Below are 24,931 nucleotides of genomic sequence, written 5' to 3' on the forward strand. Positions count from 1 at the left end.
ACTGCCAACAATGATTGCAGCAAATTTTTGTACGTTCCAACAATCCACTGGTCTCATAATTTAGCCAACATCTAGTGGACATCCGGAAGTCCCTCATTTTGAATATAGGGACTGGATCTGACCCCAAACACACCCTAAAGAAATCGGACCCAAATAGACCAGAATACAGATGAAGCGATAGTACTCACACTTGCTGGTATACTGCCTCAAACTTGTTTTAGGCCTACAAGAAGTGCCTAGCTTTACAACCAGATCTAGCTCCAAAACAATCCTGCTCAAATCTCTTTGGGATGACAGGAACAACTCAAATTTTCATTTATTTTCTAATTAAAGAGTTTGTGGTATTCTCAGACTCTTTCCCAAGTTTTCTTAATTGCAGTTACAGTGTAGTCAGGGTTGATCTACATTTAAATCTACACCTTTAATGAACCTTGTATGTCCGCCTCACTGGCATGCCATCTAATTGGATCAGACTGCTTTGGTGGGTGATTGGTATTCATCAGACAGCTGTGGGACTGCATTTTATCTTAATTTCTGGAAAATAAGATAATTAACTCAGAACATTACCCTACTTGATTGGAGTAATGTGAAGGGAACAATGCAGAAAAGGATCTTAAGGTAGGGGGGAACAGACACAGATGGCTGCAACCATCAGTTGACCCAAACTCAGGATGGATGGACCAAAAGAAGAACGGCTGTAAAAGTGAACCCATCCTGGTCTGTTTTTCTGTAAAATTTTGACATTTAGTAAAGCCCTCCATTTCTCTGTCTGGTTTATGAATAACCAGTCCTGGGCAGACAGAGAGAAAAAAGTGGAATGCTGATATTAATTAGAAATTAAGCAGGATTTTCTTCCAGGTAACTGCCTGGAACGGAAGAACTGGCTGTAGTGTAATGGATCTTTCTCACATAGCAGGGGGAAATCAACAAGACATCAAGCAGTGGTAGTGAGACGGCATCAATCTGTCAATCTTTCTGAATTGAAAGAAATTATAAAATAGTAAATTCCAGTTAACCAAGCATCAAAAATATTTTCAAAATAAAAGTAGACAATGTTACCTTTCTCTTGTTGTTGGGGCTGACGTACAAATAACTGAGTATTGTTTTTGCGCCCACTTTGTCATTCAGCTTCTGGTATGTTGCTCCGTAGTCGGTTGACCTGAAATTCAATCAGAAAGCACTGATAAACACTTGCTGGAGTACTTGTTGCAATTAAAAGTCCCCTTGAGGATTAAGTGTGGAGGAGAGGTGAGAGCGTTGGTGTAATGAATTCATGCTCCACTAAGAGATGGGAAATGAACAAGTTGAATATAAGTGTGACAAATAGAACATGGAAATAATGAGGAATTATACAAAACCTGTTAGTTAGAATTGGGGGGGGGGGCTTTATTGGCAGAAATGAAAAATAATTTGTCAAAATAACCATTCAAGGCATGAGGCATAATCAAGGAGATACTCAAATGTCTGTCATGGTATTCAAGGAAAGAAAATCCTGGAAGCTACTCAAATTCATTGTGAAACTAGAGAAAAGCCTTATGAAGTCTCTAGGTGAGCCAATACTTCAGACTGTCCACATGTTGTGTTAAACAAGTTGACATTAATGAAACATTATATGAGGACACAAAAGTGATATCAGTCCCATTAAGGTGATATGGCTCACTAAGGAAAATAGATTCTGGGTATGCTGGAGGCAAGTAAGCTAGTCCATATCCTATCCTGAAACCAGACACACACACACTGTTCCTAATGCATCCTTGACTGACCTCTGTCACTTTCTATGAAATAGATTATGTCACACTTGTGTTCACTTATTGAAGAGGCATATTAGATAAAGTTTTAATTATAATTTCCAATGTCAGCTGTACATTGATCGAGAGCTACTGCACAGCACTCATAGTCTTTAAGGGGTTAGCTTAATCCCAGGGTTGAATGATGAATTCTGGTGCACCTATACCTACTTAATATCAATATCTGCTATAGCTTAGTGCCAACCTCAACAATGCTGCCTGGAACACCACACTTTGTCCAATTATGAATTCATGAAATCCTCTGTACACGGACACAGTCACAATCTCCTGAGACGCAGGCTAACACGTGCCATTCCTCCCCTCCTCCAAAGGTATATGTGTAAGCTTTGTAATATTTGTACAGTTCCTTACTTTGGAAATGACAAAACAAATTTGAAATCAAAGCTAATAAAACTCTACTGTACTATTCTTACCTTCATGTTTGCACCTTATACGTTATCTCCATGGTTTTGCTATCATTGGTCTAATCCCTTTTAATACAACTGACTTGTATAATAAGGAAATCATTAACTGATTAGCCCAGCAATATGTCAAATGCAATTCTATGCCTTTGCTGTTGCTTCCCCCCGTGCTCCAAAGTCTGTATTGGAATGTATGTCATCTGTTTGTCTGTCTGTATTGCTATCTGTTTAGCTTATCCTCCTGCCTCCTTAACTTTTCATAGTTAAGCACTTCTAGCTATTTTGGCTTATTTATAATAATTTGTATGACAGTGAGGCAATGGTGGACACAGGGCTTGGTATTCACACCATTGATTAATTGGCCAGGACGCTGAAAGTTCATGCATTAAATGGTACATTTGGCGGGGGTGAGAGTTTAAGCCTTGGGACAGCATCCGTGACTAATGGAACACTGTTAGCTCCATGAAGCTGCTCCTTCCTATTTTTCTATTTTACTCAAGCACAGGTAGCTCTACTTTTGTCAAATTTAAGTCAACACAGAGTGAACTTGTCAAGGTCACTTCAGGTAAACGTTAACAAGTAGTTGATTTTGAGACAAATTGAATTAAATCATATGCTTTTACAAAAATCTTTCCTGCTAAAAGTTCTGGATTGCTTGTTATGGCACAGTCCTTGCCAACAATTATGGTGATGCAATATCAGTCTGAGTTTTGACATTGGTTCCAGTGTTGTGAAAACTCATATTACTAAAGTATTTGGTACCAGCCCAGGCAGGTTTTCACATTCCCACATTAGAAACTGACTGTAAGGTATAGCTGTGTTAGTAAGTGCTTAAAAAGATAAGGAATGTATTTTTTTCACTGCTGGTCTAACTATTTTTACATTGCAGATAATACATGTAATATTCTGGAAGAAACTGACATTCGGTCACATACGGTAAATTACTTTCTAGTTTTAGTCAGTTTTAGTTTGTCTACTTCAAGTATCCCTCAAATCCTTACTTACAGTGGTTCAGTTTGATATTACTTATTATTATTTCTAATACTGAATGTATTAGATTAGAATGAAAGAACAGCATTGCACAGCATTGTACAGACAGTGAAATGCTGCGCTGTGTAAAATGTGTCACTCCAGCATCAAAAATTGCTTGTCCCGTCTCTATTTCCACGACGTGTGTGCCACCTCCAAAGTGTTGCCATTGTCTCACTTCCTACTCCCACATGATGCCAACAGGTTCCCCTAACTCATTCAGTCATCCTAACTGTTTATATTCTAAAGTTTGCTTTACATATTGGAATACATATTACTTATTTTCATTATTGTTTTCCCTTTCTAGGTATAAAATAATATAATAAAAAAATAAATAAAAAAAAGTGCAAGCTCATTGTTATGTCATTGATGTCCTCAATAAAATAATAAATGTCAAAACAACTGTATTCCCTTGAAAAGCTGTTTTTTATTGGTCTACTATTTTCTCATATTACAGGTTATTTAATATACAATTTTCACCTAAATATACTGTATTACAAATGAAAAATAAGGTTTGGTGGGTTAACCAATGCTTGGCAGCGTTTGTAATGATGAATAATATTTGAAATTTTGAAAGAAATTTACCATCTAATTTTACATCATTTTAGTTGAGTTTTGAGATTCAAATTGTTCAGACAAATTTAGACTCGGATGAGAAAACATGTACTGTATTTCAATGGAAATATCTAACTTGCCCACTTGCTTCTTTTTAGTAGTAGTAGTATTCCATTCCCTGTTTTTAAAAAGGTCAGAACCCAGCTCTTTTGTCACTTACACAAGAGACAAGGGTCAATTTCCATACATTATATACTATATATCAGCAGGCTTTCATAAAAAAATATCAGTTTGAGAATTGGAGTCCTTTATGCCACTTTTACTTAAATTAAGTTATTTCTAAATGCTTGAACTTCATTTGTCCTTGTGCCTCTTTTTGATGTGATGGCTGTGTATAATGGCTGTTCATGTCTGTGATAATGTCAGCAACATAAGTAATGATTAATACATTTCTTCAGAATAATTAGTTATCTAGACCTTCTTCAGTTCAGACTTTCTCCGAGGCGTTCATGCACCCACATTTATTTCTGACAGCCATCTACCAACATTGCATCAGAATGGAGACAGAAATGAGGATGGTTCTCTGAGGAAGGCTGTGCTGTGTTCAAGGCTGGCCAAGGCAATTTGCTGGATATAACTGACAGCTCCAGCAGCACTGATTACAGACTGAACTTCCATGTGAGCGATTTCTGTGGCTCACGGACAAGGTTCCAAGCTGGATGTTTCATTAATTCAGATTGAGACACCTGTCTGTTAAGGTACTATTCATTTATGAAAGCTGTACAAGAAGAAGTTGCAACCTCAACAAAAATGTTCAATATAGTGAAACAATACATGCATTCACCTATGACTAATTTATCATGTTGAACATTAGCTTGAGGCTTTTCAGTCAGTGTGTGGTGTGATACACTTACCTCCACAATGAACTCTCAGTGACACTGTTGAGGTTGAAGTCAAACAATTTTGTCAGCATCAATATTACCTGCACAAGAAAACAAACACGGAGGTCAATAGAGTACCATTGACCAAAAGGTTCAACAGTATGGACACAACATCAACAAAGACAGGGCACAGCAGTGTGAACACCAATAATTCTACAGGAACTACAGTGTGTTAGATTGGTCAAACGGATTTGAGATTTTTTTTTTTTTTTTTTTTAACTCCGGTTCGGTCACTTTTTTGTGTCTCTGCCAGCATTTTGAAAGTATATTGACCTTTAAGCCAATCGTTCATTTGAACTTTGCTTTGCAACAGAGATTAATACACCTTCAGCAGTGGCCTCATTACCTTTACTTTGACACTGAACACAACTATTTATCTTCAACAACGCCGTTATTAACAACCCGACTGTACAGGTCATCGGCCCGGGTCACCATCCCCTCGTCTCCTTATACATTTTGTCCACGTGTGTATCACATTCCACAGGTCCCGGTCAATATTGCTTTCTTTTCTCTGTCTCGTTCTCTTTCCTGTATCACAAAACGATCTCCAAAATGTCCCATAACTGTATGCTCACTGTCATGTCAAATGCTTTCTTCAATAAAAAAATATATTGGAGGGGAAAAAAAGGAAATTCACCTTCACCAGTGCTGAGAGTTTGATATTTTTAAATGTTTTAAATCTTCAGAAAAAACGTTGGCTTTGAAATTGAAATATGTAGGTTTTGCACCAACTTATAAACAAGACTACCACTGACTAACATTAATTATTCAGTAATTTCATGCCATTTCGAATATTCAAACAGTCAAGGCATACACATTTTGGAGAGTATGAAACTAATTGTGCAACTAAAAAATAAATAGCTGTGTTATGTTTGATACCAAATCACAAATGTATATAAATAAAAAAATGCAGTGAATGAAAACCACTCAAATGAGTCCGAAAATATAATATTTGAAGTGACTACATAAACTAGAAAAGATAGAGGAGAAGATGTTGACTAGGACAAGCGTGAAACCAACATCGCTGACTGAAATGCTTCAATGCTACCAAGTATCAAAACATGCTGTCTCTTCAGTGGCACTTTACACCAAGGTAGTTTGTCAGTTGATCAGGTAAAGATTTGTAAATCACTGATGTAATTTTCTTTTTGTAATATTTTACATTTTGAATGCTAAATCAAGTTATTTAACCCCAGATTTTCTGTAATAAAAGGAAAGAAAAGGCATCTTAATTATTTTATGGAATGTTAAGTAATCTGCATTATATCAAAGTACATCTAAACATGCCCAGGACTATTCCATTAATTAGATACCTTGATTACTCTCATATTAAGGTCATTTGTGTCACATCGTCTAAGAAAGATGCAATATGAAGACATTTTTTGAAAAGTGTTCCATTTCACATACAGTATATACAATTATGTCAATGTGTCAATTAGTTATGTGCTTTAACCTGTCTCCAAAGATTGTAGCTACTGATGCATACATTACATTGAATTTTGCTCCGTGATTCCCTGAAATTGTCTCAAATCATTACTTAATCATATATAAGATTGATTCTAAATCACTGCTTTGTAAATATTCCATATTAAGACCATGAATGTGCATGAGATGCTGGAAAAGTGGGTCAGGAATGGCCTATGGGGCCAGAATCCTCACAATTGGCTCCAAGCATGAAAAGTAATGCAGCACGCACATTCACAATCTATTTACTTTATGACTGAAGGTGCATTTGCAATGCACAGAGCACCTGAGAAGCAGAAGAGGCAAGAAATCTTCACAGGCAACGCTACACTTACTGTGTAATATAAGGTTTTTTTCCTGAACGTATCTGTCATGATATTTCTTCCCTTGCTCATGGGTTAGGTTTTGTTTCTCTGATACTGTGTGGAAATCCTCTGGGATTGTCTGTTGTGACTTTGACAGTTATCTGATGACCCCAATGTGATGTGGTTAACCTACGGCGCAATGGCCATGTGATGAAGGAGAGACTACCATTGGAGAAACGTCAATTCGCATAATATATTGCTTGATTTGCTGGTATATTCCTATCTCTGACTTTGCTATTGGGGTAACAATGTGCACTACACAAAGATATTTCCCAGTGCATAGAATAAAATAAACAACCTCCATCTATATCATTTGTATTTGTTGCCTCCAGGTCATGTGACACTGTGTATGCCACTCTTTCTCCTTGCCCGGGTTCTCTTTTGATACTTCTGCTTGTCTGATACCGAGCCACTGCATGACTTATGTGACTTTGTGAAATATTTCCACCAGCATGGGGTATCTGTGAGTACAAGCAGAACAGATGCACCTTGGGTAGCAAAATTACATTGCGAGGTCGGGGCTCCTGTGATCAGGCTTATTAAATATGCGCTAACATCTGCATCTCCAAAACACCCACAAGGCGCGGCACACTCGGTTGACCTGAGGCTCGCAGAGATTTCAAAAGTGCTGTGTTGTGGTTGTGCTGTGGAAAATAACAAGCACGGCAGCAATAAATCGTAAAAAAAGGTATTGATTAAATGAGGTTCAGGAAGCAACGTGAAAAGAAAGAGCCAAGGGAATGAATAACCTTAAATGTCCAGACGAGACCTTTGCATGCTAATGACTGACCGGGTCCATTTAGAAAGAACAGAAGGAACCTCAATGAAAGTGCCAGGAGCAAGCACGCATGAACTGCAAAATCGTGTCTGTTATTATACTCGAATGTGATGTCTCATGGCAGAAACCCAAGCCATGCAACATTGAATTTGCAATATATGAGGGTTTCTGTAAACTCAAGTGTTTCCATTTCCAATTCTTCAATTCACAACTTATGCGCAGCTCAATAGAAAGCTCTCATCTCATTGTGTGTGTGTGTGTGTGTGTGTGTGTGTGTGTGTGTGTGTGTGTGTGTGTGTGTGTGTGTGTGTGTGTGTGTGTGTGTGTAGGGGAATGTGAGGCAATTGTGCTTTCACGACTCTGCATTGTCCCATGTAGTCCTGGTATCGTATTTTGTGTGTGGAAGTGTTAAGTGTGTGTTCGTGCATTTGTATGTGTTCGTACTGCAATGCTGGCTTAATACTCTGCGTAAAGTCTTCTAAAAGGCTGCAGAGGTATAAGATGGTTGACTGGGCTTCATTAGTTGAAGGGCAGCGTGCATGCAGGCCCTTCTGTCTGCCGCATATGGACACTATGTGGGCAGTGATCAGCGAGTGGCCATGTCAGATGGGCTCCCACTGCAAGCTACATATGCTGCATCGGTGACTATGCCAATTAGGCCAGCAGGCTACTCCTACAGTAAATATTATGATGAGGGGAGGCTTCACTCCATCAGAGACAGATAGACACGCACACACTCATCTCTGACTGTGGAGATGTGCAGAAAAGCGTGACCGTGTAGGAGATAGACAGGGAGGACTGTAACTCATGGGGAGTCAGGCAAGAAGTACTCAATACTTGGGCTTAATTGGGAGCAGCAACATCATAATTCAAAAATACAAGTTACAAGCAAATACGACTTTGGGAGTACACCAAGCATTGTTACACAAAGTAATAAGTGAGAAGAATTGTCTGGGAAATGATGTCACATTAATAATGGATTAATGTTACTAGTATCTGTTACCAGGGATATCAGGCACACATTCTTCTTTTTGTGATTTTTTTTTTGTAATTCAGTGGAAAGTATGTGTTGAACTTGAATTTGTAAAACATGTGCATCCAACAAATGTTGTCACTTCAATGCTGCCACTCCAGCGGACACACCCGTTTCACACAGTGATTAACCCCCTGTGGCAAGTTGTAAAAATAAGGAAGGGCTACATTTCCCTCTCAAGCTATCTATTTACTTCTCAACACTACTCCGCTTCACACTCACATCTGTTTATATCCACTTTTAAAATTGTGTAGAGTAAAAAAAGGATTACTGTTAACAAGCCCTCCCCTCTGGCAAAGTGAAATCAACCCTCTCTATATCAGCACACTTTTCACTCCAACTTCCATAGTGGATATTCGGTAAAGGTGTAAAGCAGCCATTCCCAAACTTAAGAATGCGGCCGCTTATTTTGAAATCTGAAAATTATCTGCGGCCACCCAACCCCTTAATCCCAACTCTGATCAACACATGAGACTAATGTTTATACTGCATTAACAGCTTTCCTTTTATCTCCCAATGGGCACCGCTCCATTTTAACTCCGCCAATGCTTCTTGTCTTCTGTAAAGTAACTACTTACAGTCACCAGATAAATGCAATGAAGCAAAGGTTGAAAAAACCCTTAAATATAGGCAAACCAGTAAAGTGCTACAGAGCTTCAGTGATAAACAGATGTCAGTGTTAATGATGCTATAAAACACTACAGTTTAGTACATGGGGTACAGTAAGCACTTTACAAGCTTCTGTTTACAGATGTGGTCCTATGCTATGACTTTAGAGCTGGGCCTTTACTGAAGATTGTTCCTGTCAAAACCGTTTACATTAGTGAATAACAATGGTCTAGTGTGTTTGTGAGATTTATAACATCCCCCCCCCACCCCCCACCGACAAACAAAAACAATAGCTTGAAAAGAATGGCTGAAGAAGACTGATATCCACTCCGCAAAAACATGCTGATGAAAAGTTGCTGCCAAAGTGTCAAACATGCCTAAATTTCCAGAGTCGCTCAACATTGGCAGTCATCCTTGGCTGCGTACGTCAAGATAACAAGAGAAACAAATAACAGGAGCAGTTTTATATCTGTGTTGAGTGGCTTAATATGAAGCCGAAGCAACAAACTGTGACTTTCTGCACAGACAACAACAACACTAACAGAGCATGTAGTGTCACATTTGGGAAAGTGTTGGTGTCCACAGGAAATCATCAGTCATCGGCTGATAAACTTTAGTTAAAAGCAGCAGCAGCAGCAAGACAAATGTGTCAGTCTGCCATACAGACAGATTCACCCTCAGGAGTCTAAATATTATTCTTACACTTTTACTTTTAATTGCATGTTTTTTAATTTGCAGCCTAGAAATCTTCATTGCATAATTATGTTTACAAACACTGAAAATACTTTGACTTTTTTTTCATCATTTCATGATGGACTCAATCAAAGATGGATCACATGATCATGAAAATCAGGTTTGCAATAACCAAATGAAGAACAAGTGGGTAAAGCAAATGGATGGACAGATGATAGATGTATTCTTTTCAGATTGTATTGATTCGGTCAAATGTTTTTGAATTGTTTTCGAAAATATTTGATACTTGAGGCTTTGTATTTTTTTGTTTTGTTGTTGCTCAAATGTTATTGCTGAAGTAAATATTTGGTATCCAATAGCCTGTTATAATCTAGTCATTGTCTGCCATTTGTCTGTGTATTTAAATACATTTCAAGAAATTTGTGACAGCATCTGGATTCTGTATTTCACAATTACATTGAAAAGGCTGGCTTTCTGTGTATTAGTGTCAATCAATTCAAAGAACATTGTTGATTTAAGATATGTGTAAATGTCTAACTAACTAACTAATGTCTTACTGCAATCATATAAGAGATGTGAAGGGAAGCAATAATTTGTGTCTGTGTAAAGCTTTAAACGTTTAGGTGCAATACCTGCACTTCATTTCTTTGTCATCTGCAGTATGACTTTGCGGCTGGCAAACACTGTTATCGCCTGTGTTTGGTAATTGTCCTTGGATGGAGGAGAGAGAAAATATCATTATGGATCAAAATTCCCAAACTTGCATATACAAACAACAATTACCATTTCCTGGGGCACGTGGAAACAGAATTAACAAATGTAAAATGCTGAATCCTAAAACCCATTCTGAAGAGGGGAGTATGTGGGGATCATGTTCCGCAGGGCTTCCTGAACTCTTTGTTTCTCTCATTTTTGTTATCACGTGAGGCCAGATTTCTCCAGGGGTCACTTTTTCCACTGTTTACAATTGTAAAAGGAACCATATCTAAGCCTTTATAGGAGATAAAGTCTGTTTTGAGACGTCTTGCCACAAGGATGTTTGAATGAAACATCAATGAAATAGTTTTGGAGAGTTTTTATTTCAATAAAATATTCCTCTAACAATGACTGAGAGAGGAAGAACAGCAGTACAAACATATAATGGTAAAAATGGTTTTGTCTGTTGGAATCTTGAAATGTATCAAACCGAAGACTGCTTGTCATATCTTGCCTACTTGTGCCTCACGCTAATATGAAAGTAAAACACACTTGGGAAACTTTGCTTCCAGGCACATGTTGCAAATCTATAAATAAAACATCTTCATCAGGATCATACTGGATCAAGGCTCGTCAAAGGTTTGTATCCCAGGTAGGCTGTCGCATACAAATGTTCAGCTATCCGTGCTGCTTGTTAGTCAGCAAATAATCAGTATTCTGTGGCCTCATTTAAGCTGATTTGCTTTCCTATTAATTGTAACTCTCAGATGCTATTGAGGAGCCTTATATTCACATGCACCCACAATATTACACTGTCCAAGGATGAAACGATCAAGTTGAATTATTAACAGATTAAATACAGTTTGTCTTTTCACCAACATTTTTGATTTCACCAAAACCAGACAATGTTTGCACAGCTCCACCATGATGCATTTGGCTGGTTTCTTATGTTTATTCTGCTTTTGTGTCTGCTGTAGCAAGAAAAACAGATCATACGTCTTTGGATCCGCCACTGCTCCTTCATCTGCAGCTACTCATTTCCTACTCCCACTTGATTGTTAACCTAAGTTACAATTTGTCAATTTATTCCACAGTATCATCTGGGTATGAAATTACTGCAATTAAGTGGTCTATCTTTCAAGTGTGGGGCCATTAATGCATTTTTAGACATGAAAGGCTTCAGCGAGACACTAAAGGAATACTGACTGGTAATAAGCATCAGAAATATGTGTAGAAATTATTAAATGTACAGAGAAATTAAACTTGAGGCCAATGACATATGAAATAGGGTTTCTTTCATGTTTATCTTTTGAAAGTTAACATACCATCACAAATATGAAATAATGATAAAAAACACTACTCAGCTGCATAGATACTAATACTACAAAGTCCTTCAGTCAAAAGTGTATACATCAGTAAATTATGTGTAAGTAAGGTCAAATACTGAAGAACAATTGAGCTCAGTGTTAAAGCGGCAATCTGTAAGATTGTGTTGTACCCAGTCATGCACCCACAACTCCTCCAACCTTACAACATGACACCTGACAAATTGGTGTTAATTTTTGGGCTGAAAGTTTTTGTGTCTTGTGTATAAAGTCTGTTCAGATTGGTCTTAATTTTGGAGTTGAATGCGACAGGGCTGATGGCATGATGAATTATGCATTCCACGTCATGTCATGTCTTTAAAATGTGAAGAGGATACGCTGCCTTCAGACTGCAGAACAGGAGAATGGAGTGCATATTGATCACATATAACCACATCCATATACCTTCATGTTCATCACAAGACATATTAGGTAAACTTGATATGTTACGACACCTGTACAGCATTAATTTGCTTTATGTAATCAAATGTTTAGTTTTAATGTCTGTGGTAAATCAGATCATGTCCCCACCCCAAACAAAATCGTTCCTCCCTTTCTTCTTAAGATCTCTTCCTCGTAGTACGTGTGTTGGCCTAGTTATCCCAACAGTCAAGACAAAGACTTCTCGTACCACACTTGCTGGATTTATGACACCTTTCACATTTTACCAATCAAGAATAATCAGGATTCCAAAATAATTTCCCTTTTTGGAAAGAGACTATGATATAGGACAAAGAGATGTCATCACATTATTTCAATGAGACCACATAAAAACCGTCAAATTTGGCAAATCGCCGGGTAAACTCGGCCCTGAGTACTAAAGTTGTTGCACTATATACCGGCGTGCCAGCTCTAATAGACATTTGATATGATCTCGCGGGCCAAATATAATTACACTGCAGGCCAGATTTTTGAGTTTTAGACCCCTGAACTAGAGTGTTTGTCATAGATATGCCTGCTGGACTGAAATCCTGCCATAGGGATTTCCAACTGAGGCTCTCAATCAACTCTGATTCTCAGACCAGTTCAGTGGTGAAGAATCCAGTTTAATGGAGTAGCCTACACGTAAACAGGATTATAAATAGACTGCTTATGAACATAGCTCACGTCACATCAGGACATCAGGACTCAGTCTTGTGTCATAAATGGACTAATGAACTCAGCTTGACTATACTGTTTATGCGTGAGCATAGCTTGTGATCCCAAAATTTGCTGTTCAAAATTTCTTTAACCAGCAGGTGTCACTAGTATACTCAAACTGCAATTGACTAAAAACACAACAGCACATATCCATAAAAGGGGAAATGAAATGAAATGGCAAAGTTATTATTTTCCAGGTTCAGAATCAGCCTGTGGGATACAATCTGCTGCCTCCTACACTTGACAAGAATTGTACTTATCTAAATAGGCTGTCAGAAATATCACAACTCGGTTAATGGCTTAATTTACAAAAGTCTCAGTAGAACCAAAAATATTTTTTCAACTTTGTGAAAGAGAATTAAGGCTCATTGATTTTGCTTAATGTCATCCAGACTAGAAGCTTTAGGGTTGGATAGCTGTTGCCCAAGGCAAGACTAGATTAAAAGAAGTCCCCTTAGGAGCTGCCGGGAGAGCAAACTGATGGTGGTAACTAAGAAGCTCTCTTGTTTCCCGCTATCTCTCCCTTTGTTCCCATTATTCGGAATTAAAGATTCCCTATTCCAATCATTTGCATGTGATTAAAGGGTGATTAGACAAGGCTGTGATGAAAAAAGGCGCACTTCTCCAGAACTACTCATCCTACCTGCTTACATCACCCCAGACAACAATGCAGAGCTGACACTGACCCTCTTTTGTTGTCATATGCATACTTCTCAGTGTGCATCATCAAAAACACTTTGTTTGAAATTGCAAATGCAAATGCAAGCATTATACATGTGATTCATTTGTATGGGAAAATATCTGCTAAAACAGACTGACAGTGTTTAAACTGAAAACAGAAAATAGGAGTATTATGCAGATAAATGTTAACATAAAAGGCGAACAAGCTTCAAGGAGGAAGGCTGATTCATCTGTTAAGGAGGAGACATCTTGTAGATATGGAAATCATAATCAGCTCTGGTGTTGACCTTGTCTCAACGCCACTGTAATGAGATCATCAAATGCTGTCTCCTGGGAAGCAGTATTTTTTCAACATGTACATAATGTAGACAGCTGTATCGATGTCCGCACAACTGTTGGGAGCAGATTAATGAAGAAAAAATGATATAGGGAAGATCAAACAAGAATACTCATTTCAGGCTATAATCAAAAGTCTTTTATTTTTTCTCACTAAGCCAATTTCAATTAAGTAAACGACAATTACGGCACATTTGTTTGTTTTTTTCAACTTGTGTTAAAATGTAACATTTCTAAGTCAAGATGATCCTGAATTCTTAATATCTCATAATTTTTATTTACTAAACTGAAGCTATGAGAGTAACAATTAGTTCAAAAAATGATCAATTTTGATCTTTTGAGTAAAATACAATATTGACTCAACTATATCATATGCTCCTTACTAAAAATATTGAGTTAGCATGTCACAGTCATGATTTACGCATCGCAATTTTCAATTACTAAATCCAAACCTTGCTTCAAGTATCTCAGTGTAAATCAGACCTTTGACCTATGTTTCTCAAAATGTTATCTTTTTTACATACTGTATACATTTCTACTTAATAATATGAAGGATATTTGTGCCTTAGTGTTTCATAATTGTGATCTACAGTATATCTCATGACTTTAAATTACCACATCTAAATTTCCAGTGAATGTCTCATGAAGTTGTCTTACTAAGATAAATCTAACTTGAATTCTGAAAATATGTATCATTACATTATCTGTATTATAAGAGGGAAAAGGAAACAGTGTCCAAAAAAAACCAACACTCCAACAGATAAAGGTGAAGACTGTTAAGTCATCCTATTATAAAGCTTGACAGTGAGGAAGGTCAGACTCAACCTGTCAGACAGTACTGTCAGGCTTAGTTAGCACTAGAATCTGTTCCAACTCCTCATGACACTAGTTCTGACCACTTCACCCAGCCCACACCGGAAGTCGCTGAAGGCTGTGGTGCCAGTCTGGGTCTTGGCTGAAGTACACCAACAAGCTCGGGCAGAAGGCATTCTGGCTTCACTCTAAGGGGAATAAATCCAAGGACAAATGAGCATGCTTGGCAGGGGTGAAAGCAGCTGAATCACAGAATGGAGCCGTTTCTCTCTTTAAGCATCATCTTTAAAGGCTCGGTGGCTTCTAACCACAGAATCCATTTGTACTCGGCACAGTCAGAAACATTGATTTGAATGGGTGTCATTACCTGCAAGTTAATGTAGATGACATGAGTAAACGATGATCGATTTCTGTCTTCTGTGGCCCCTCAGCATGGTGCAAATGACCAGGGACCTTAATGTGAATTTTAGTTCAATACAAGTGATCGGCCTTTCTCAGTGCTGATTGAATGCTGGATATTATTTTTGCTTTTCTCTCCCAAGGTGGTGCTTTAATGTAATGACTCTGTGTTCAAACCTTTCTTAAAACCCAGCATATAACAGTCGCAACTCTCCAGTCAGCACCAACTTCTTATGTGTCCAACACATTAATACTGATTGTCGGCCATCTTCAGGTCGCCATCTAACAAAACATTCATATCCCCAGCATCCAATACTATATTTTATCTAATATGATTATTTTGTTCTTAATTGTATACAAATAATTGTGTATTATTGGGTCCCCAAGAATCCGGCTATATTCAAACAAGTGAAAACAGTGAGATTTGATGGGATTCCATTACAAATGAAGCTATTCTAGAAATATTTTTTTGAAAAGTGTCAATATCTCAGCACAGACAAAATAAGCCAATAATAAAAAAATTGGGTATTTGAATGCTTGTTTGTTATGTAAATGTATGTAGTACAGAAATTCCATTTGGAGTGAGCTATTAAAGATGATTGCATTTGATTGTTCAATGTAACTTGCTCACTAACACTTTCTTTGTGACAGACATTTCTGCAATATTGTTTTAACTTAGAGCTTAAACACTAAATTTGCACTTCAATGCATTACATCTCTGTAACGATAAACATACTAGAACTCTAAATGCCACAACTAGATTTGTTTGACATTGTATCTGTCCAGTCCATTATCTGGTCGGAGAATCTTTTGTGCATTAGCTCTGATAAAACAAATGGAACATTTCTTCACTCCCTTTTATTTTGGGTAATTTTTTTTGAGAACATGAATGACTGACAATGAAAGAAAGACAATTTGTCTAGGGAAGTCAATTTTTCAAGCTCTATAATTAGATGAATTAAATAACTTCTACTGTAATAAATCACTTTCATGCCTTCTTCAGTTTCCTGAAGTTTCATTGCTGAAATGAAGCTTAAAAGGCCAACTTTATTTTTCTTCTAAAAAGATTTTAATGTCAGATAGTGTTATCTTCTGGACAGATTGTATATGATACAGTGGGTCAACATAAGGTCGCAATTTTATTTAACTTTGGGGTGCAAGGGGCTGGGCATAAACAGAAGCAAATTCCTATTAAAAAGCTCTAAGGAAATGAATTGTGTTGATGTATGGGTGGCTGTGAAAGGTGGAAGATTGATTGGTGACCTGCCAGACGCTTTATAGTTTTTAATGGTATTCCTAACACCATCCAATTACTTACTGTGGTATCATTTGAGCGTGCACTGACGACTGGATGCCATTGGAAATTTTGGACTGGACCTGTTCCAACTTAATGCATAAATTAATAAGAGGCTGTCTGGGAGGGTAATGTAGAGTCTGTTGCACAGTGTAGAAACCCTGAAAAGAACACCACTGAAAGAAATATACCACAGATATTGGTAAACCATAACTTTCCACTATTTTATCTGGCAAAGAGGACAGAAGCACTGAATATGAGTGTATAACTAGCTTAAAGCTTTTGTCAATACAACTTATTGACCTGACCATTGTTGCAATCACTTCATTATTAATAGCAATGCTGAGGAGGGGAAAGAAGAGTTGTGTGGATCTGGATAGTTTCCAAAACAATCAAATGTCAGATCTTTTGCCGTCTTCAATAAAACCTACAGAAGCACTGAGTAAGACAATATCCATTTTGTCTGACAAGTGTATTGAATCAGTAAGACGGTGGCTGTCAGTTTCAACACAGAGTTGATGAAATTAAACCTGTCCAGGCTGTGATCAAATCAGAAAATGAATCCGTGAAAGGTCATTACATAATTTGTCAAATTGTTTTGAGAAGATTGATGTACAGACTCTGACAATCTCTGAACTTCCTGCAGAGTACATGACATTTACTAATGTTCACTGTGATTATAGAAATAATAAACGGTCATGCATTATTTCATTTTAGCTTTAGTGCATTCAGTGAAATGTAATTAATGTTGTGTATTAAAGGGATATTCATATTAGCAAAAGATGAGCACCTAAAGGAGTAAAGATCTGGCCTAACACCAGAATTTGTCCTGACTTTCAATTTGTCTAATCGGCACACAGATGGAATTTGTCTTCTCAATTTTCACTGTTCATATTTACATTCTTTAATTAAAAGCTCTTGGGATGTCCATTGCTGGTAGAAGTAATTAGGAGATTCAGCAGGTTGTACAACTGTCCACACTTCTTTAACAAATTATATTTAACATAAATGTAAGTTTGGTTCTGCACAACTCTTTCCATTGCCTTACCATGATAGCTGGACACTAAACCAGTGCTTGTGGTCCTTTTTCCACTCAATGCTCCAATCATCATAGCCAGTAATATTATGGTGAATGAAAAACTAGAGACGCATTCTGCTTTGTGTAAATTGTTTGGGACAGGTTCAACAGATATTGACAACATTTCACAGTTGTTGTCAGGTTGTAGTAGATTGTAGTAGGGGATTAACAACTGGTTAAGGCGACATTCATCAGGGCGAAAAACCTCAAAAAGTAGTTTTAATTAGGTTAATGCTCCAGCCATCACCCTTTACCAAGGCATTATGCTTGGGGTTGGTCCCATATTTCAGTTCAGATAAAGTTAATAATATTTCCCATGCACTTATCATACCAGCCTGTTGAAATGATAGCCTAACCTTCATACAACTACATTGTACAGCTGATATTGGTTTCCCTACAAATTAGTGGTAGTCAAAAATGTAACCACCAGTTCAGGGCTAATCTTGGTTGATAATCCCATAATCCTGTGTCTCTGTCTATTGTGCATTGCTTCTATTTTTCACAGTCTTTGCTGCTAATGTGTAACTTGCTCGTTGAATGTAACCTGATCTTTTGATGTCATATGGAGACCTTTGTTTTGGCTTTTGGAGGAAATGAAGAAGTTAATTATACACTGTGATAGGTGTGAGTAAATCTAGCTGTCAATAAATTGTCCAAGGTAGCAGCTGTAGCTGAGAGTGGGAAAAGGTGAAAGATTTGCACATCCGTCTGTTAAAAAATATGGGGAAATAACATAAACCAACTTGGAAAAAAACTAACTGAATAAAGTCCCAGAAAAGTTGAAGAAATCTATTTTAAAATTAACTGAAACTGACATCTCTCCACTCCAGACCTGTGACTGACACTTCAAAATTCTCTCAATTGCCTGAATATTCCATTAGCAAAGGGTAACACAGGGAAAGTAAAAGGATAAATCAAATACTTAATTAACTAATTCAAACTTAGTTAATCTTATCTGACCCCTATATATTGCGTGTGTGTGTGTGTGTAAGAGGGAACACACAAACGATTTCAGATGGACGTGTTTGCATGTGATTTGACCCAATAAAGTTTTTTCTTCTTCTTAAAATTTACCAAACTGTAATTTCATTTAATATTTACATTTATATATAAATGTATGTGCCCCTTTACGTGTAAAGGAACGCATTTTCTACATAGTGACTAAAACTAACTTTAATCATGAAAAGGACAAACTTAATCTTTAACATAATCTTGACAGGCACATCACTGCGGAAAGCAAATGGGGACGACTGGGAGTGAGCGTCAGTGGAATGTGATAATGGGCTGCTATCTCCTTGCCATAATAAAAACGTCAACTCATCTCTGGATAGAATCGGAACTTGCACTCACCTCCATTGTGCCAAGACTTGGATTTATGAAACCTCTGAAGACATTTTACCAATCAAGAACCATCAGGATTCCAAAACAATTTCCAAAACACTCCCCTTTTCTCTCACTCTCATGTTCGGTCAAATTTTAGAACACCTGATCTATAGAGTTGGTGTCACTTAGCTCTGATTAAATGGAAATTCAGACTGCTTGATAGTTTAGTTAGTATTTTTCTGGTTAATTAATTAATTAGTTTATAATTCCCCATTGCTCATTCATAATTTTAATCTGCCTTCAATTCCATTACATTCCATGTCTTGATGTTACTACATATTCATTTCAATTTGCATTCATTCAGTTGCTAGTCTATTTACTTAGGAATAAACATTAGTTTTTTTTTTAGTAATGTTTTGTCATTGTACATTTTTTAAGTGCAAAGGGTCAATGTAAAAAGTGAGTACACTGCTTCTGAGATGACACTGATTTGATTGAATTGTCGTAATTGAATAGAATTGGGTTTGATTTTTTTCTTCACAAAATTAATCAATTGACTCGCCCATTGGGAATGGTGCCCCAAGAACGAGTGCAAATTCAGAGATGTGGCTTTATTTCCCCTTAAAACATTTTCATGGAGAAAAATGATATTCCTTCTTCAATCCCTGTCAGTGTCCAGAAGGGCTGGGAATTATATTACATTACATTACGAGCATTTAGCAGACGCTTTTATCCAAAGCGACTAACATTACATTACCACCCAGTGAGTTACAGAGGGGGGAGCAATTTAGGGTCCGGTGCCTTGCTCAGGGGCACCTCGGCAGGGACTCGAACAAGCAACCCTCCGGTTTCCAAGCAGAAGCTCTACCACTGAGCCATTGCCTCCCACTTTATTACAGACAGACACGTCCTGATGCACTTTATGATATTAAGCTGAATTATTATTTTTAAACAAGTGCACCTTGCTTAGAAATTTAAAGAAAACTATTCAATGTTGAGACAACAAACTTAAAGAATTGAAGGTGATGTCTGAAGTTGATATCATTCAGAAAACTTAAAAAAATTCCAACATTCCAAAATGTTCTACCCCACTGTGTGGATGAAGGTCCTTGCAAATGAAGCAAGAAGCACAATCTGTTATTCTCTTAGAAATACTTAGTCATTTTTGTGCAGTGTGCAGAATTTTGCTTCCAGTGTTTGTTGTTAACGTTAGCTGTGGGGTTAGTTGCCTCTTTGTCACAGCTCAACTCGAGGTGGTGGTGACTATGTTGTGCCTGGATGTTGCTTGCATTGCAGCAATACCTGTCACCTCTACCCTGCATGCTTCTTCTTTCAGAGGCGTGTCGGCAGACGACCGCTAACCACTAGCTACATCCAGTCCGCCAAAAAAGATAGATTAAGCTGCATTGATTCTTTTTCTGTGCAACAATTCACAAATCATTCATCTTAAGAATTGTGATTATTACCAGTGTCCATGGACTACTTATAGGATGAAAAGATACAAACCTGTTTGTCTGTCTGCTGACTTGCTTATGAAAGCTTAAAGACATTTCACCTTTCATCTGAAAGGCTTCTTGTTTTCAATCTGTTACAGAAAGCCAATATCACATACAAAAATAAACTGTTGTTGTGTTTGCTGATACACTTCTTAATGAACTGATTAAAGGGCAAACAGGGCTGAGATCAATTATTTGACACTTGAAGCAACATAATTGAAACAGCGCTTAGTGAAAAGGTGAGGAAGCAACCTTTTCACCGCAGTAAAGTCTTGTAAACACATCTTTAACATGGACTTTTATCCAGCAGATAAAGGAGGTAGAGAAGGTAAGTAACCTCACTAGCATGGCAAAACTGAGTATAGCCCAGCTAACATTTGGCCAATATAGTCTATAATAAGGGAACTGTACACACAGTACTCTCAATATAAACGTGGTGCCTCTTAGAACTCTGTCATGATCCTGTTTTTTTCCCTTGTGCTGGTTTCCTGTTTAATTTTGTAATGCTTTTCTGTTGTGTGTATTTGATTTGCTTCCTGTCCTCGTGCTTGTCCTCACCTGTTCCCCGTTGTCATCAGCCCTGTGTCGATTTGTCCAGCGTTTATTCTGTTTGTTCCCTGCTTCTGTCCTGTTTCTGCCCCAGTTGTGTTCCCTGTTTCTCGTCCATGTATCTCCATTCCCCTTGTGGTTTTAACTAAGTCCTTTGTCTCCCTGGTGTTCCCTGTTACTTTTTTGGTCTGTTTGCTCCTGTGTTCCCCTTGTTCTTTTCTCCTGTTTTGTGTTTTCAGTCTGTTGCTCTGCGGCTCAGTTTAAGTAGATTTTAGCATTTTAGTTCTCCCAGGTTCCCTGAGCCTCTCTTGCTACAGTATTCCAGTATTTGAGTTTCCACATTTTCTTGAAGCCTTGAGCTTGTACTTTCTTTATCCCCCCTTTTTGTCCTGCGTATTGTATGCTGTTGAGTTCCCCTGTGTTTTCTGTTTCCCTGTTGTCATTAAAGTGTCATTGTGTTTCCCTGTGTCGTATGCACCTTGAGTCCTCATCCTTGCACCCAATCTGGCTCCGTGTTCTCTCTCAGGCCAGATCGCAACACTCAGTTTAATGTGTCTCATTTTTTTCATTTGCAACACTATATGATAGTACACATAAACTATAATTTTTTATGATAAAGCCATTATTCACAGATTTAAAAGCAGACTAAGCAGCTTTAAGTGTTCCACTTTTGTCTGAGAGACACTGACCTTTCTCCTCTAAAATAACACTGCATGTATAAAACTTCATATAATTATTAAAGTTAAATAAGTTAAATAAAAATAAAATAAAACAAAATAATGGTTTCAAATGGAATTTAAAAAAATATCCCTTTAAAATGCCTCAACACCATGTGGCTAATTTCTGGTCCGGACAGTTTTGCGCCTCACTCTCTGTATCCATTCTCATTATGGTCAGCATGTCTTCTTGTATTCGCTTGAGCAGGATTCTTTCCACTCTCTCCCAATGTTCAACCCAATCACCCACCTTCACTTTAAGCAGCGGTTTGATGGCAGAACAGATTCAGCTTCTTAAATTGATGAAGAGATATGGGGAGGAAAGACAGATTTCTCTGGTGAGCGAGACGCAACTAACAGGCAACAAGCAGGTCGGAACAAGTAAATTCCTTCTGATTGAAGGGCCTCAAGCATATGTCCCTGTGGTAGCTGTGTGATGGAGACAAATGAGAAGCTGCAAGACATCCATGTGGGAGACTTGCCTTTCAAAACAAAGCTCTGGTTCATTTGGACATCCGTCTGTTAGATATGTATTTCCCCATGCCAGGCTTTATTGCTCTAGTCCAGTTTGCACATTATTCCTACTGAGATTTAAGTTCAGTTGTGCAAAACAACAAGAAAACAGATGACAAGCAGCATAATGGAAACAGGATACCCGTGTGGATGTTACATCCAACACGAACCAAAGCTTGTTTGTACTCATGTACAGCAACAATTTCCCTCTCTGGAAAAGAGACTATGGTATGGGACATCATCAAATTATTTTAATAAAGCAGTCATGCCATTATGGTCTCCTTATAATTCCTCCTTTTACACACACACACACACACACACACACACACACACACACACACACACACACACACACACACACACACACACACACACACACACACACACACACACACACACACACAAAACTTTTTCTCTCATTCACATGTTCAATCAGAGTTTCAATCAAAATAACAATCAGGGTGCCAAACTACGACAATATCCACTTAAGCAACATGCAATCGATGGCTTAATAGAGGCCGGAGCCCCTGATAGTTCCAATCAAAAAGCCACATACTGATGGTTATCGATTGGTGCACGACCTAAGCATTAAGGCAGCGTCAACACCAGATGTTACAGTACTGCCTCACACCAGTCTCAAACAAGACAACCAAATTAATAATGCAATTTAACTATGCTTGCATGGAAACAGCGCTTTCAAAATTAGCAGAACTATATTGCTCAAATTTGGTACCATTTTAGACAAGAACATTTGGGGCACCGATGCATTGTTTCTAGAGTGAAATTCCCTTTCGAAAGATATTGATATAAAAGAACAAACATTTCATGTTTATTTATTAAAAAACGTGTACATTTGTATCTATATTTCCATTTATATTGATCATTTTTCAACACATGGACTCTCATGGTGATGGTAGCTTAGTTATGTTTCTGTGATGTGTTTATAACGAGTTGTAAGCAGAAAAAAAGAGGCATAAAATACAGTTGAGCCAAATATTACTCCACTCAATGTGCATAGAGGAGGATTTGTATTTTTTGCACATAAAAGTAGGGCAAATGTTTGCCAATATATTCCCTAAATATATCCTGGAAATAACAACATAGAAATATGTAAAATATTCCTTTTAAGCAGAACTCTGACTGCAGGACTTTTACCTCTTTCCATTGCCATTTTGGTACATTGCAATGCAAGGTCTATTTAGAGCACCAAAAACCCATTCTCTACCTCATTCCTCTACCGTAACCCATTGTATGTTTCATTGCTGCCACAGCGTATTTCTCAATAGGTGTTAAATTCATTGGATGTGCTTCCAAAAATGTATTGTTGAAGCCTGGCGGTCTGATAATTGTTTCACTGAATAGATATCATTACTTAAAATCCACAGCTCTCAAACAGAAGGTCAGGGATCAGCAAATCCTCACTACTGGCCAGGCATATGATTCCATTCTGATGCAATTTTCCATCTCCAATTCCCTGATTATCACACTCCAACCTGTCAATTTGATTTCTCATCCGTCTAAGTTCAGACACATTCACTCTGCTTCAATTTTCACCAAGGATTGGAGGAAGGAAGTATTCTAGACATTGATTTCCCAAAGTATTTCTTTCCTTTTTTCCCATGTGCGTGCACTGACAGACACTCTCTGAACACAGTTTATACAACTAACACCTTGAGCATTGTAGGAGAATCAGTTGGAATATAATTTCATGTGGAGTAATGGCGTTGGACACAGATCAACTAATTAGATAGTGTCATAATTCCATAGATCCCAAGATTCTACCAGTCACTATTTTCATTAGAATTAAGGGTTTAAAGTTCATCACGTGAAATTGTTGTCCTATTTTAGGCGCTGACTGATATCATAATATCCTTCCTTTGATTCATAAATGTAATTTATACGTAACAATTTGTCCGTGCACATTCCTTGTAGTAGAAATCTAAATAGTAACACAACAGAGAATTTTCTACTTCTGTTGCGAGATTGATTTGATTGAATTGTCTTAACAGAATAAATTGGTAACTAAACAGTGAGAACATGCATGGAAAGTTCCCTTGTTCTACTAAATAAATTAAGTGTCAAGAAGATGCCAAGAAAGACTTTGGAATCACCATCTCCTGGTTTTGTACAGAATATAATACTCTCCAGATGACTTGCATGGGATAGCCATTAAAAGTCATCCAGCATCCCCTTTAAAGGGACAATGTCTTGACTTTCTTTATTACAGTCTGACCTGCAAGCTGACAAAGAATTTGCCTATCAAGCTGCAGTGCATTTTGATGACGAGCAAAAACCTTGGCACAGCAAAACAAATTTGCATGAGGGCAAACAGCCTGGATATGCAGAGCCCCCATGTGAAGACAATAAAAAGATACAAGAGCAGACTTTAAAAGTACATTCAGTTTGTATTCATTGCTAATATCTTATGCTCTCTTTTGTAACTCCTCAACAGTAAGGTCATGGAAAAACATGTTGCAGGTCCCACATTTACAGCAAAAACCATTTCCCAGCCAGACAGGATATTTTCATTGGTCTATGAGAAAACAATCTCTAATAGCCCTCACAGTGTATATAATTTTATGCACCTCTCCAAAATCTCTGGGGCATCAACAAATAAAATAAAGGAAGCCTTTTGGCTTGTGTGTGTGCCAGGTGGGACCAGATTAGAAGTTCTGCCAGGCATTTGCAAATGTGGTCTGAGCCATTCAATAGCGATCCTTTACGCTGCTATCAGCACAAATAGAACAGAAAAATGCTGCTTCACATTTTTATTGATTTAGGATTAACTTTTCTTCTGACAAAAAGAAAAAAAAAACACTTCCAAAGAAGGAATGCCTCAGTGCAGCCATTAGGCAAT

The 24,931-nt window shown here is 37.7% G+C and overlaps 1 protein-coding gene across 1 annotated transcript in view; it reads right to left on the reverse strand.

Annotated features, from left to right (window-relative positions):
- Nucleotides 1-24,931, reverse strand: part of sorcs1 (sortilin-related VPS10 domain containing receptor 1) — a 132,682-nt gene that overhangs the window by 57,599 nt on the left and 50,152 nt on the right. The window contains exons 2-3 of the mRNA XM_076148133.1: nt 4,708-4,775; nt 1,060-1,159 (exon numbers count right to left, since the gene is read on the reverse strand). Of these exons, the coding sequence (XP_076004248.1) occupies nt 1,060-1,159; nt 4,708-4,775 (168 nt within the window). The remainder of the gene's footprint in view (nt 1-1,059; nt 1,160-4,707; nt 4,776-24,931) is intronic.

This window comes from Genypterus blacodes, unplaced genomic scaffold (genome assembly GCF_046128005.1).
Source record: "Genypterus blacodes isolate CSIRO-AG114 ecotype Tasmania unplaced genomic scaffold, CSIRO-AGI_Gbla_v1 ptg000039l_1, whole genome shotgun sequence".
Lineage (NCBI taxonomy): Eukaryota > Metazoa > Chordata > Actinopteri > Ophidiiformes > Ophidiidae > Genypterus > Genypterus blacodes.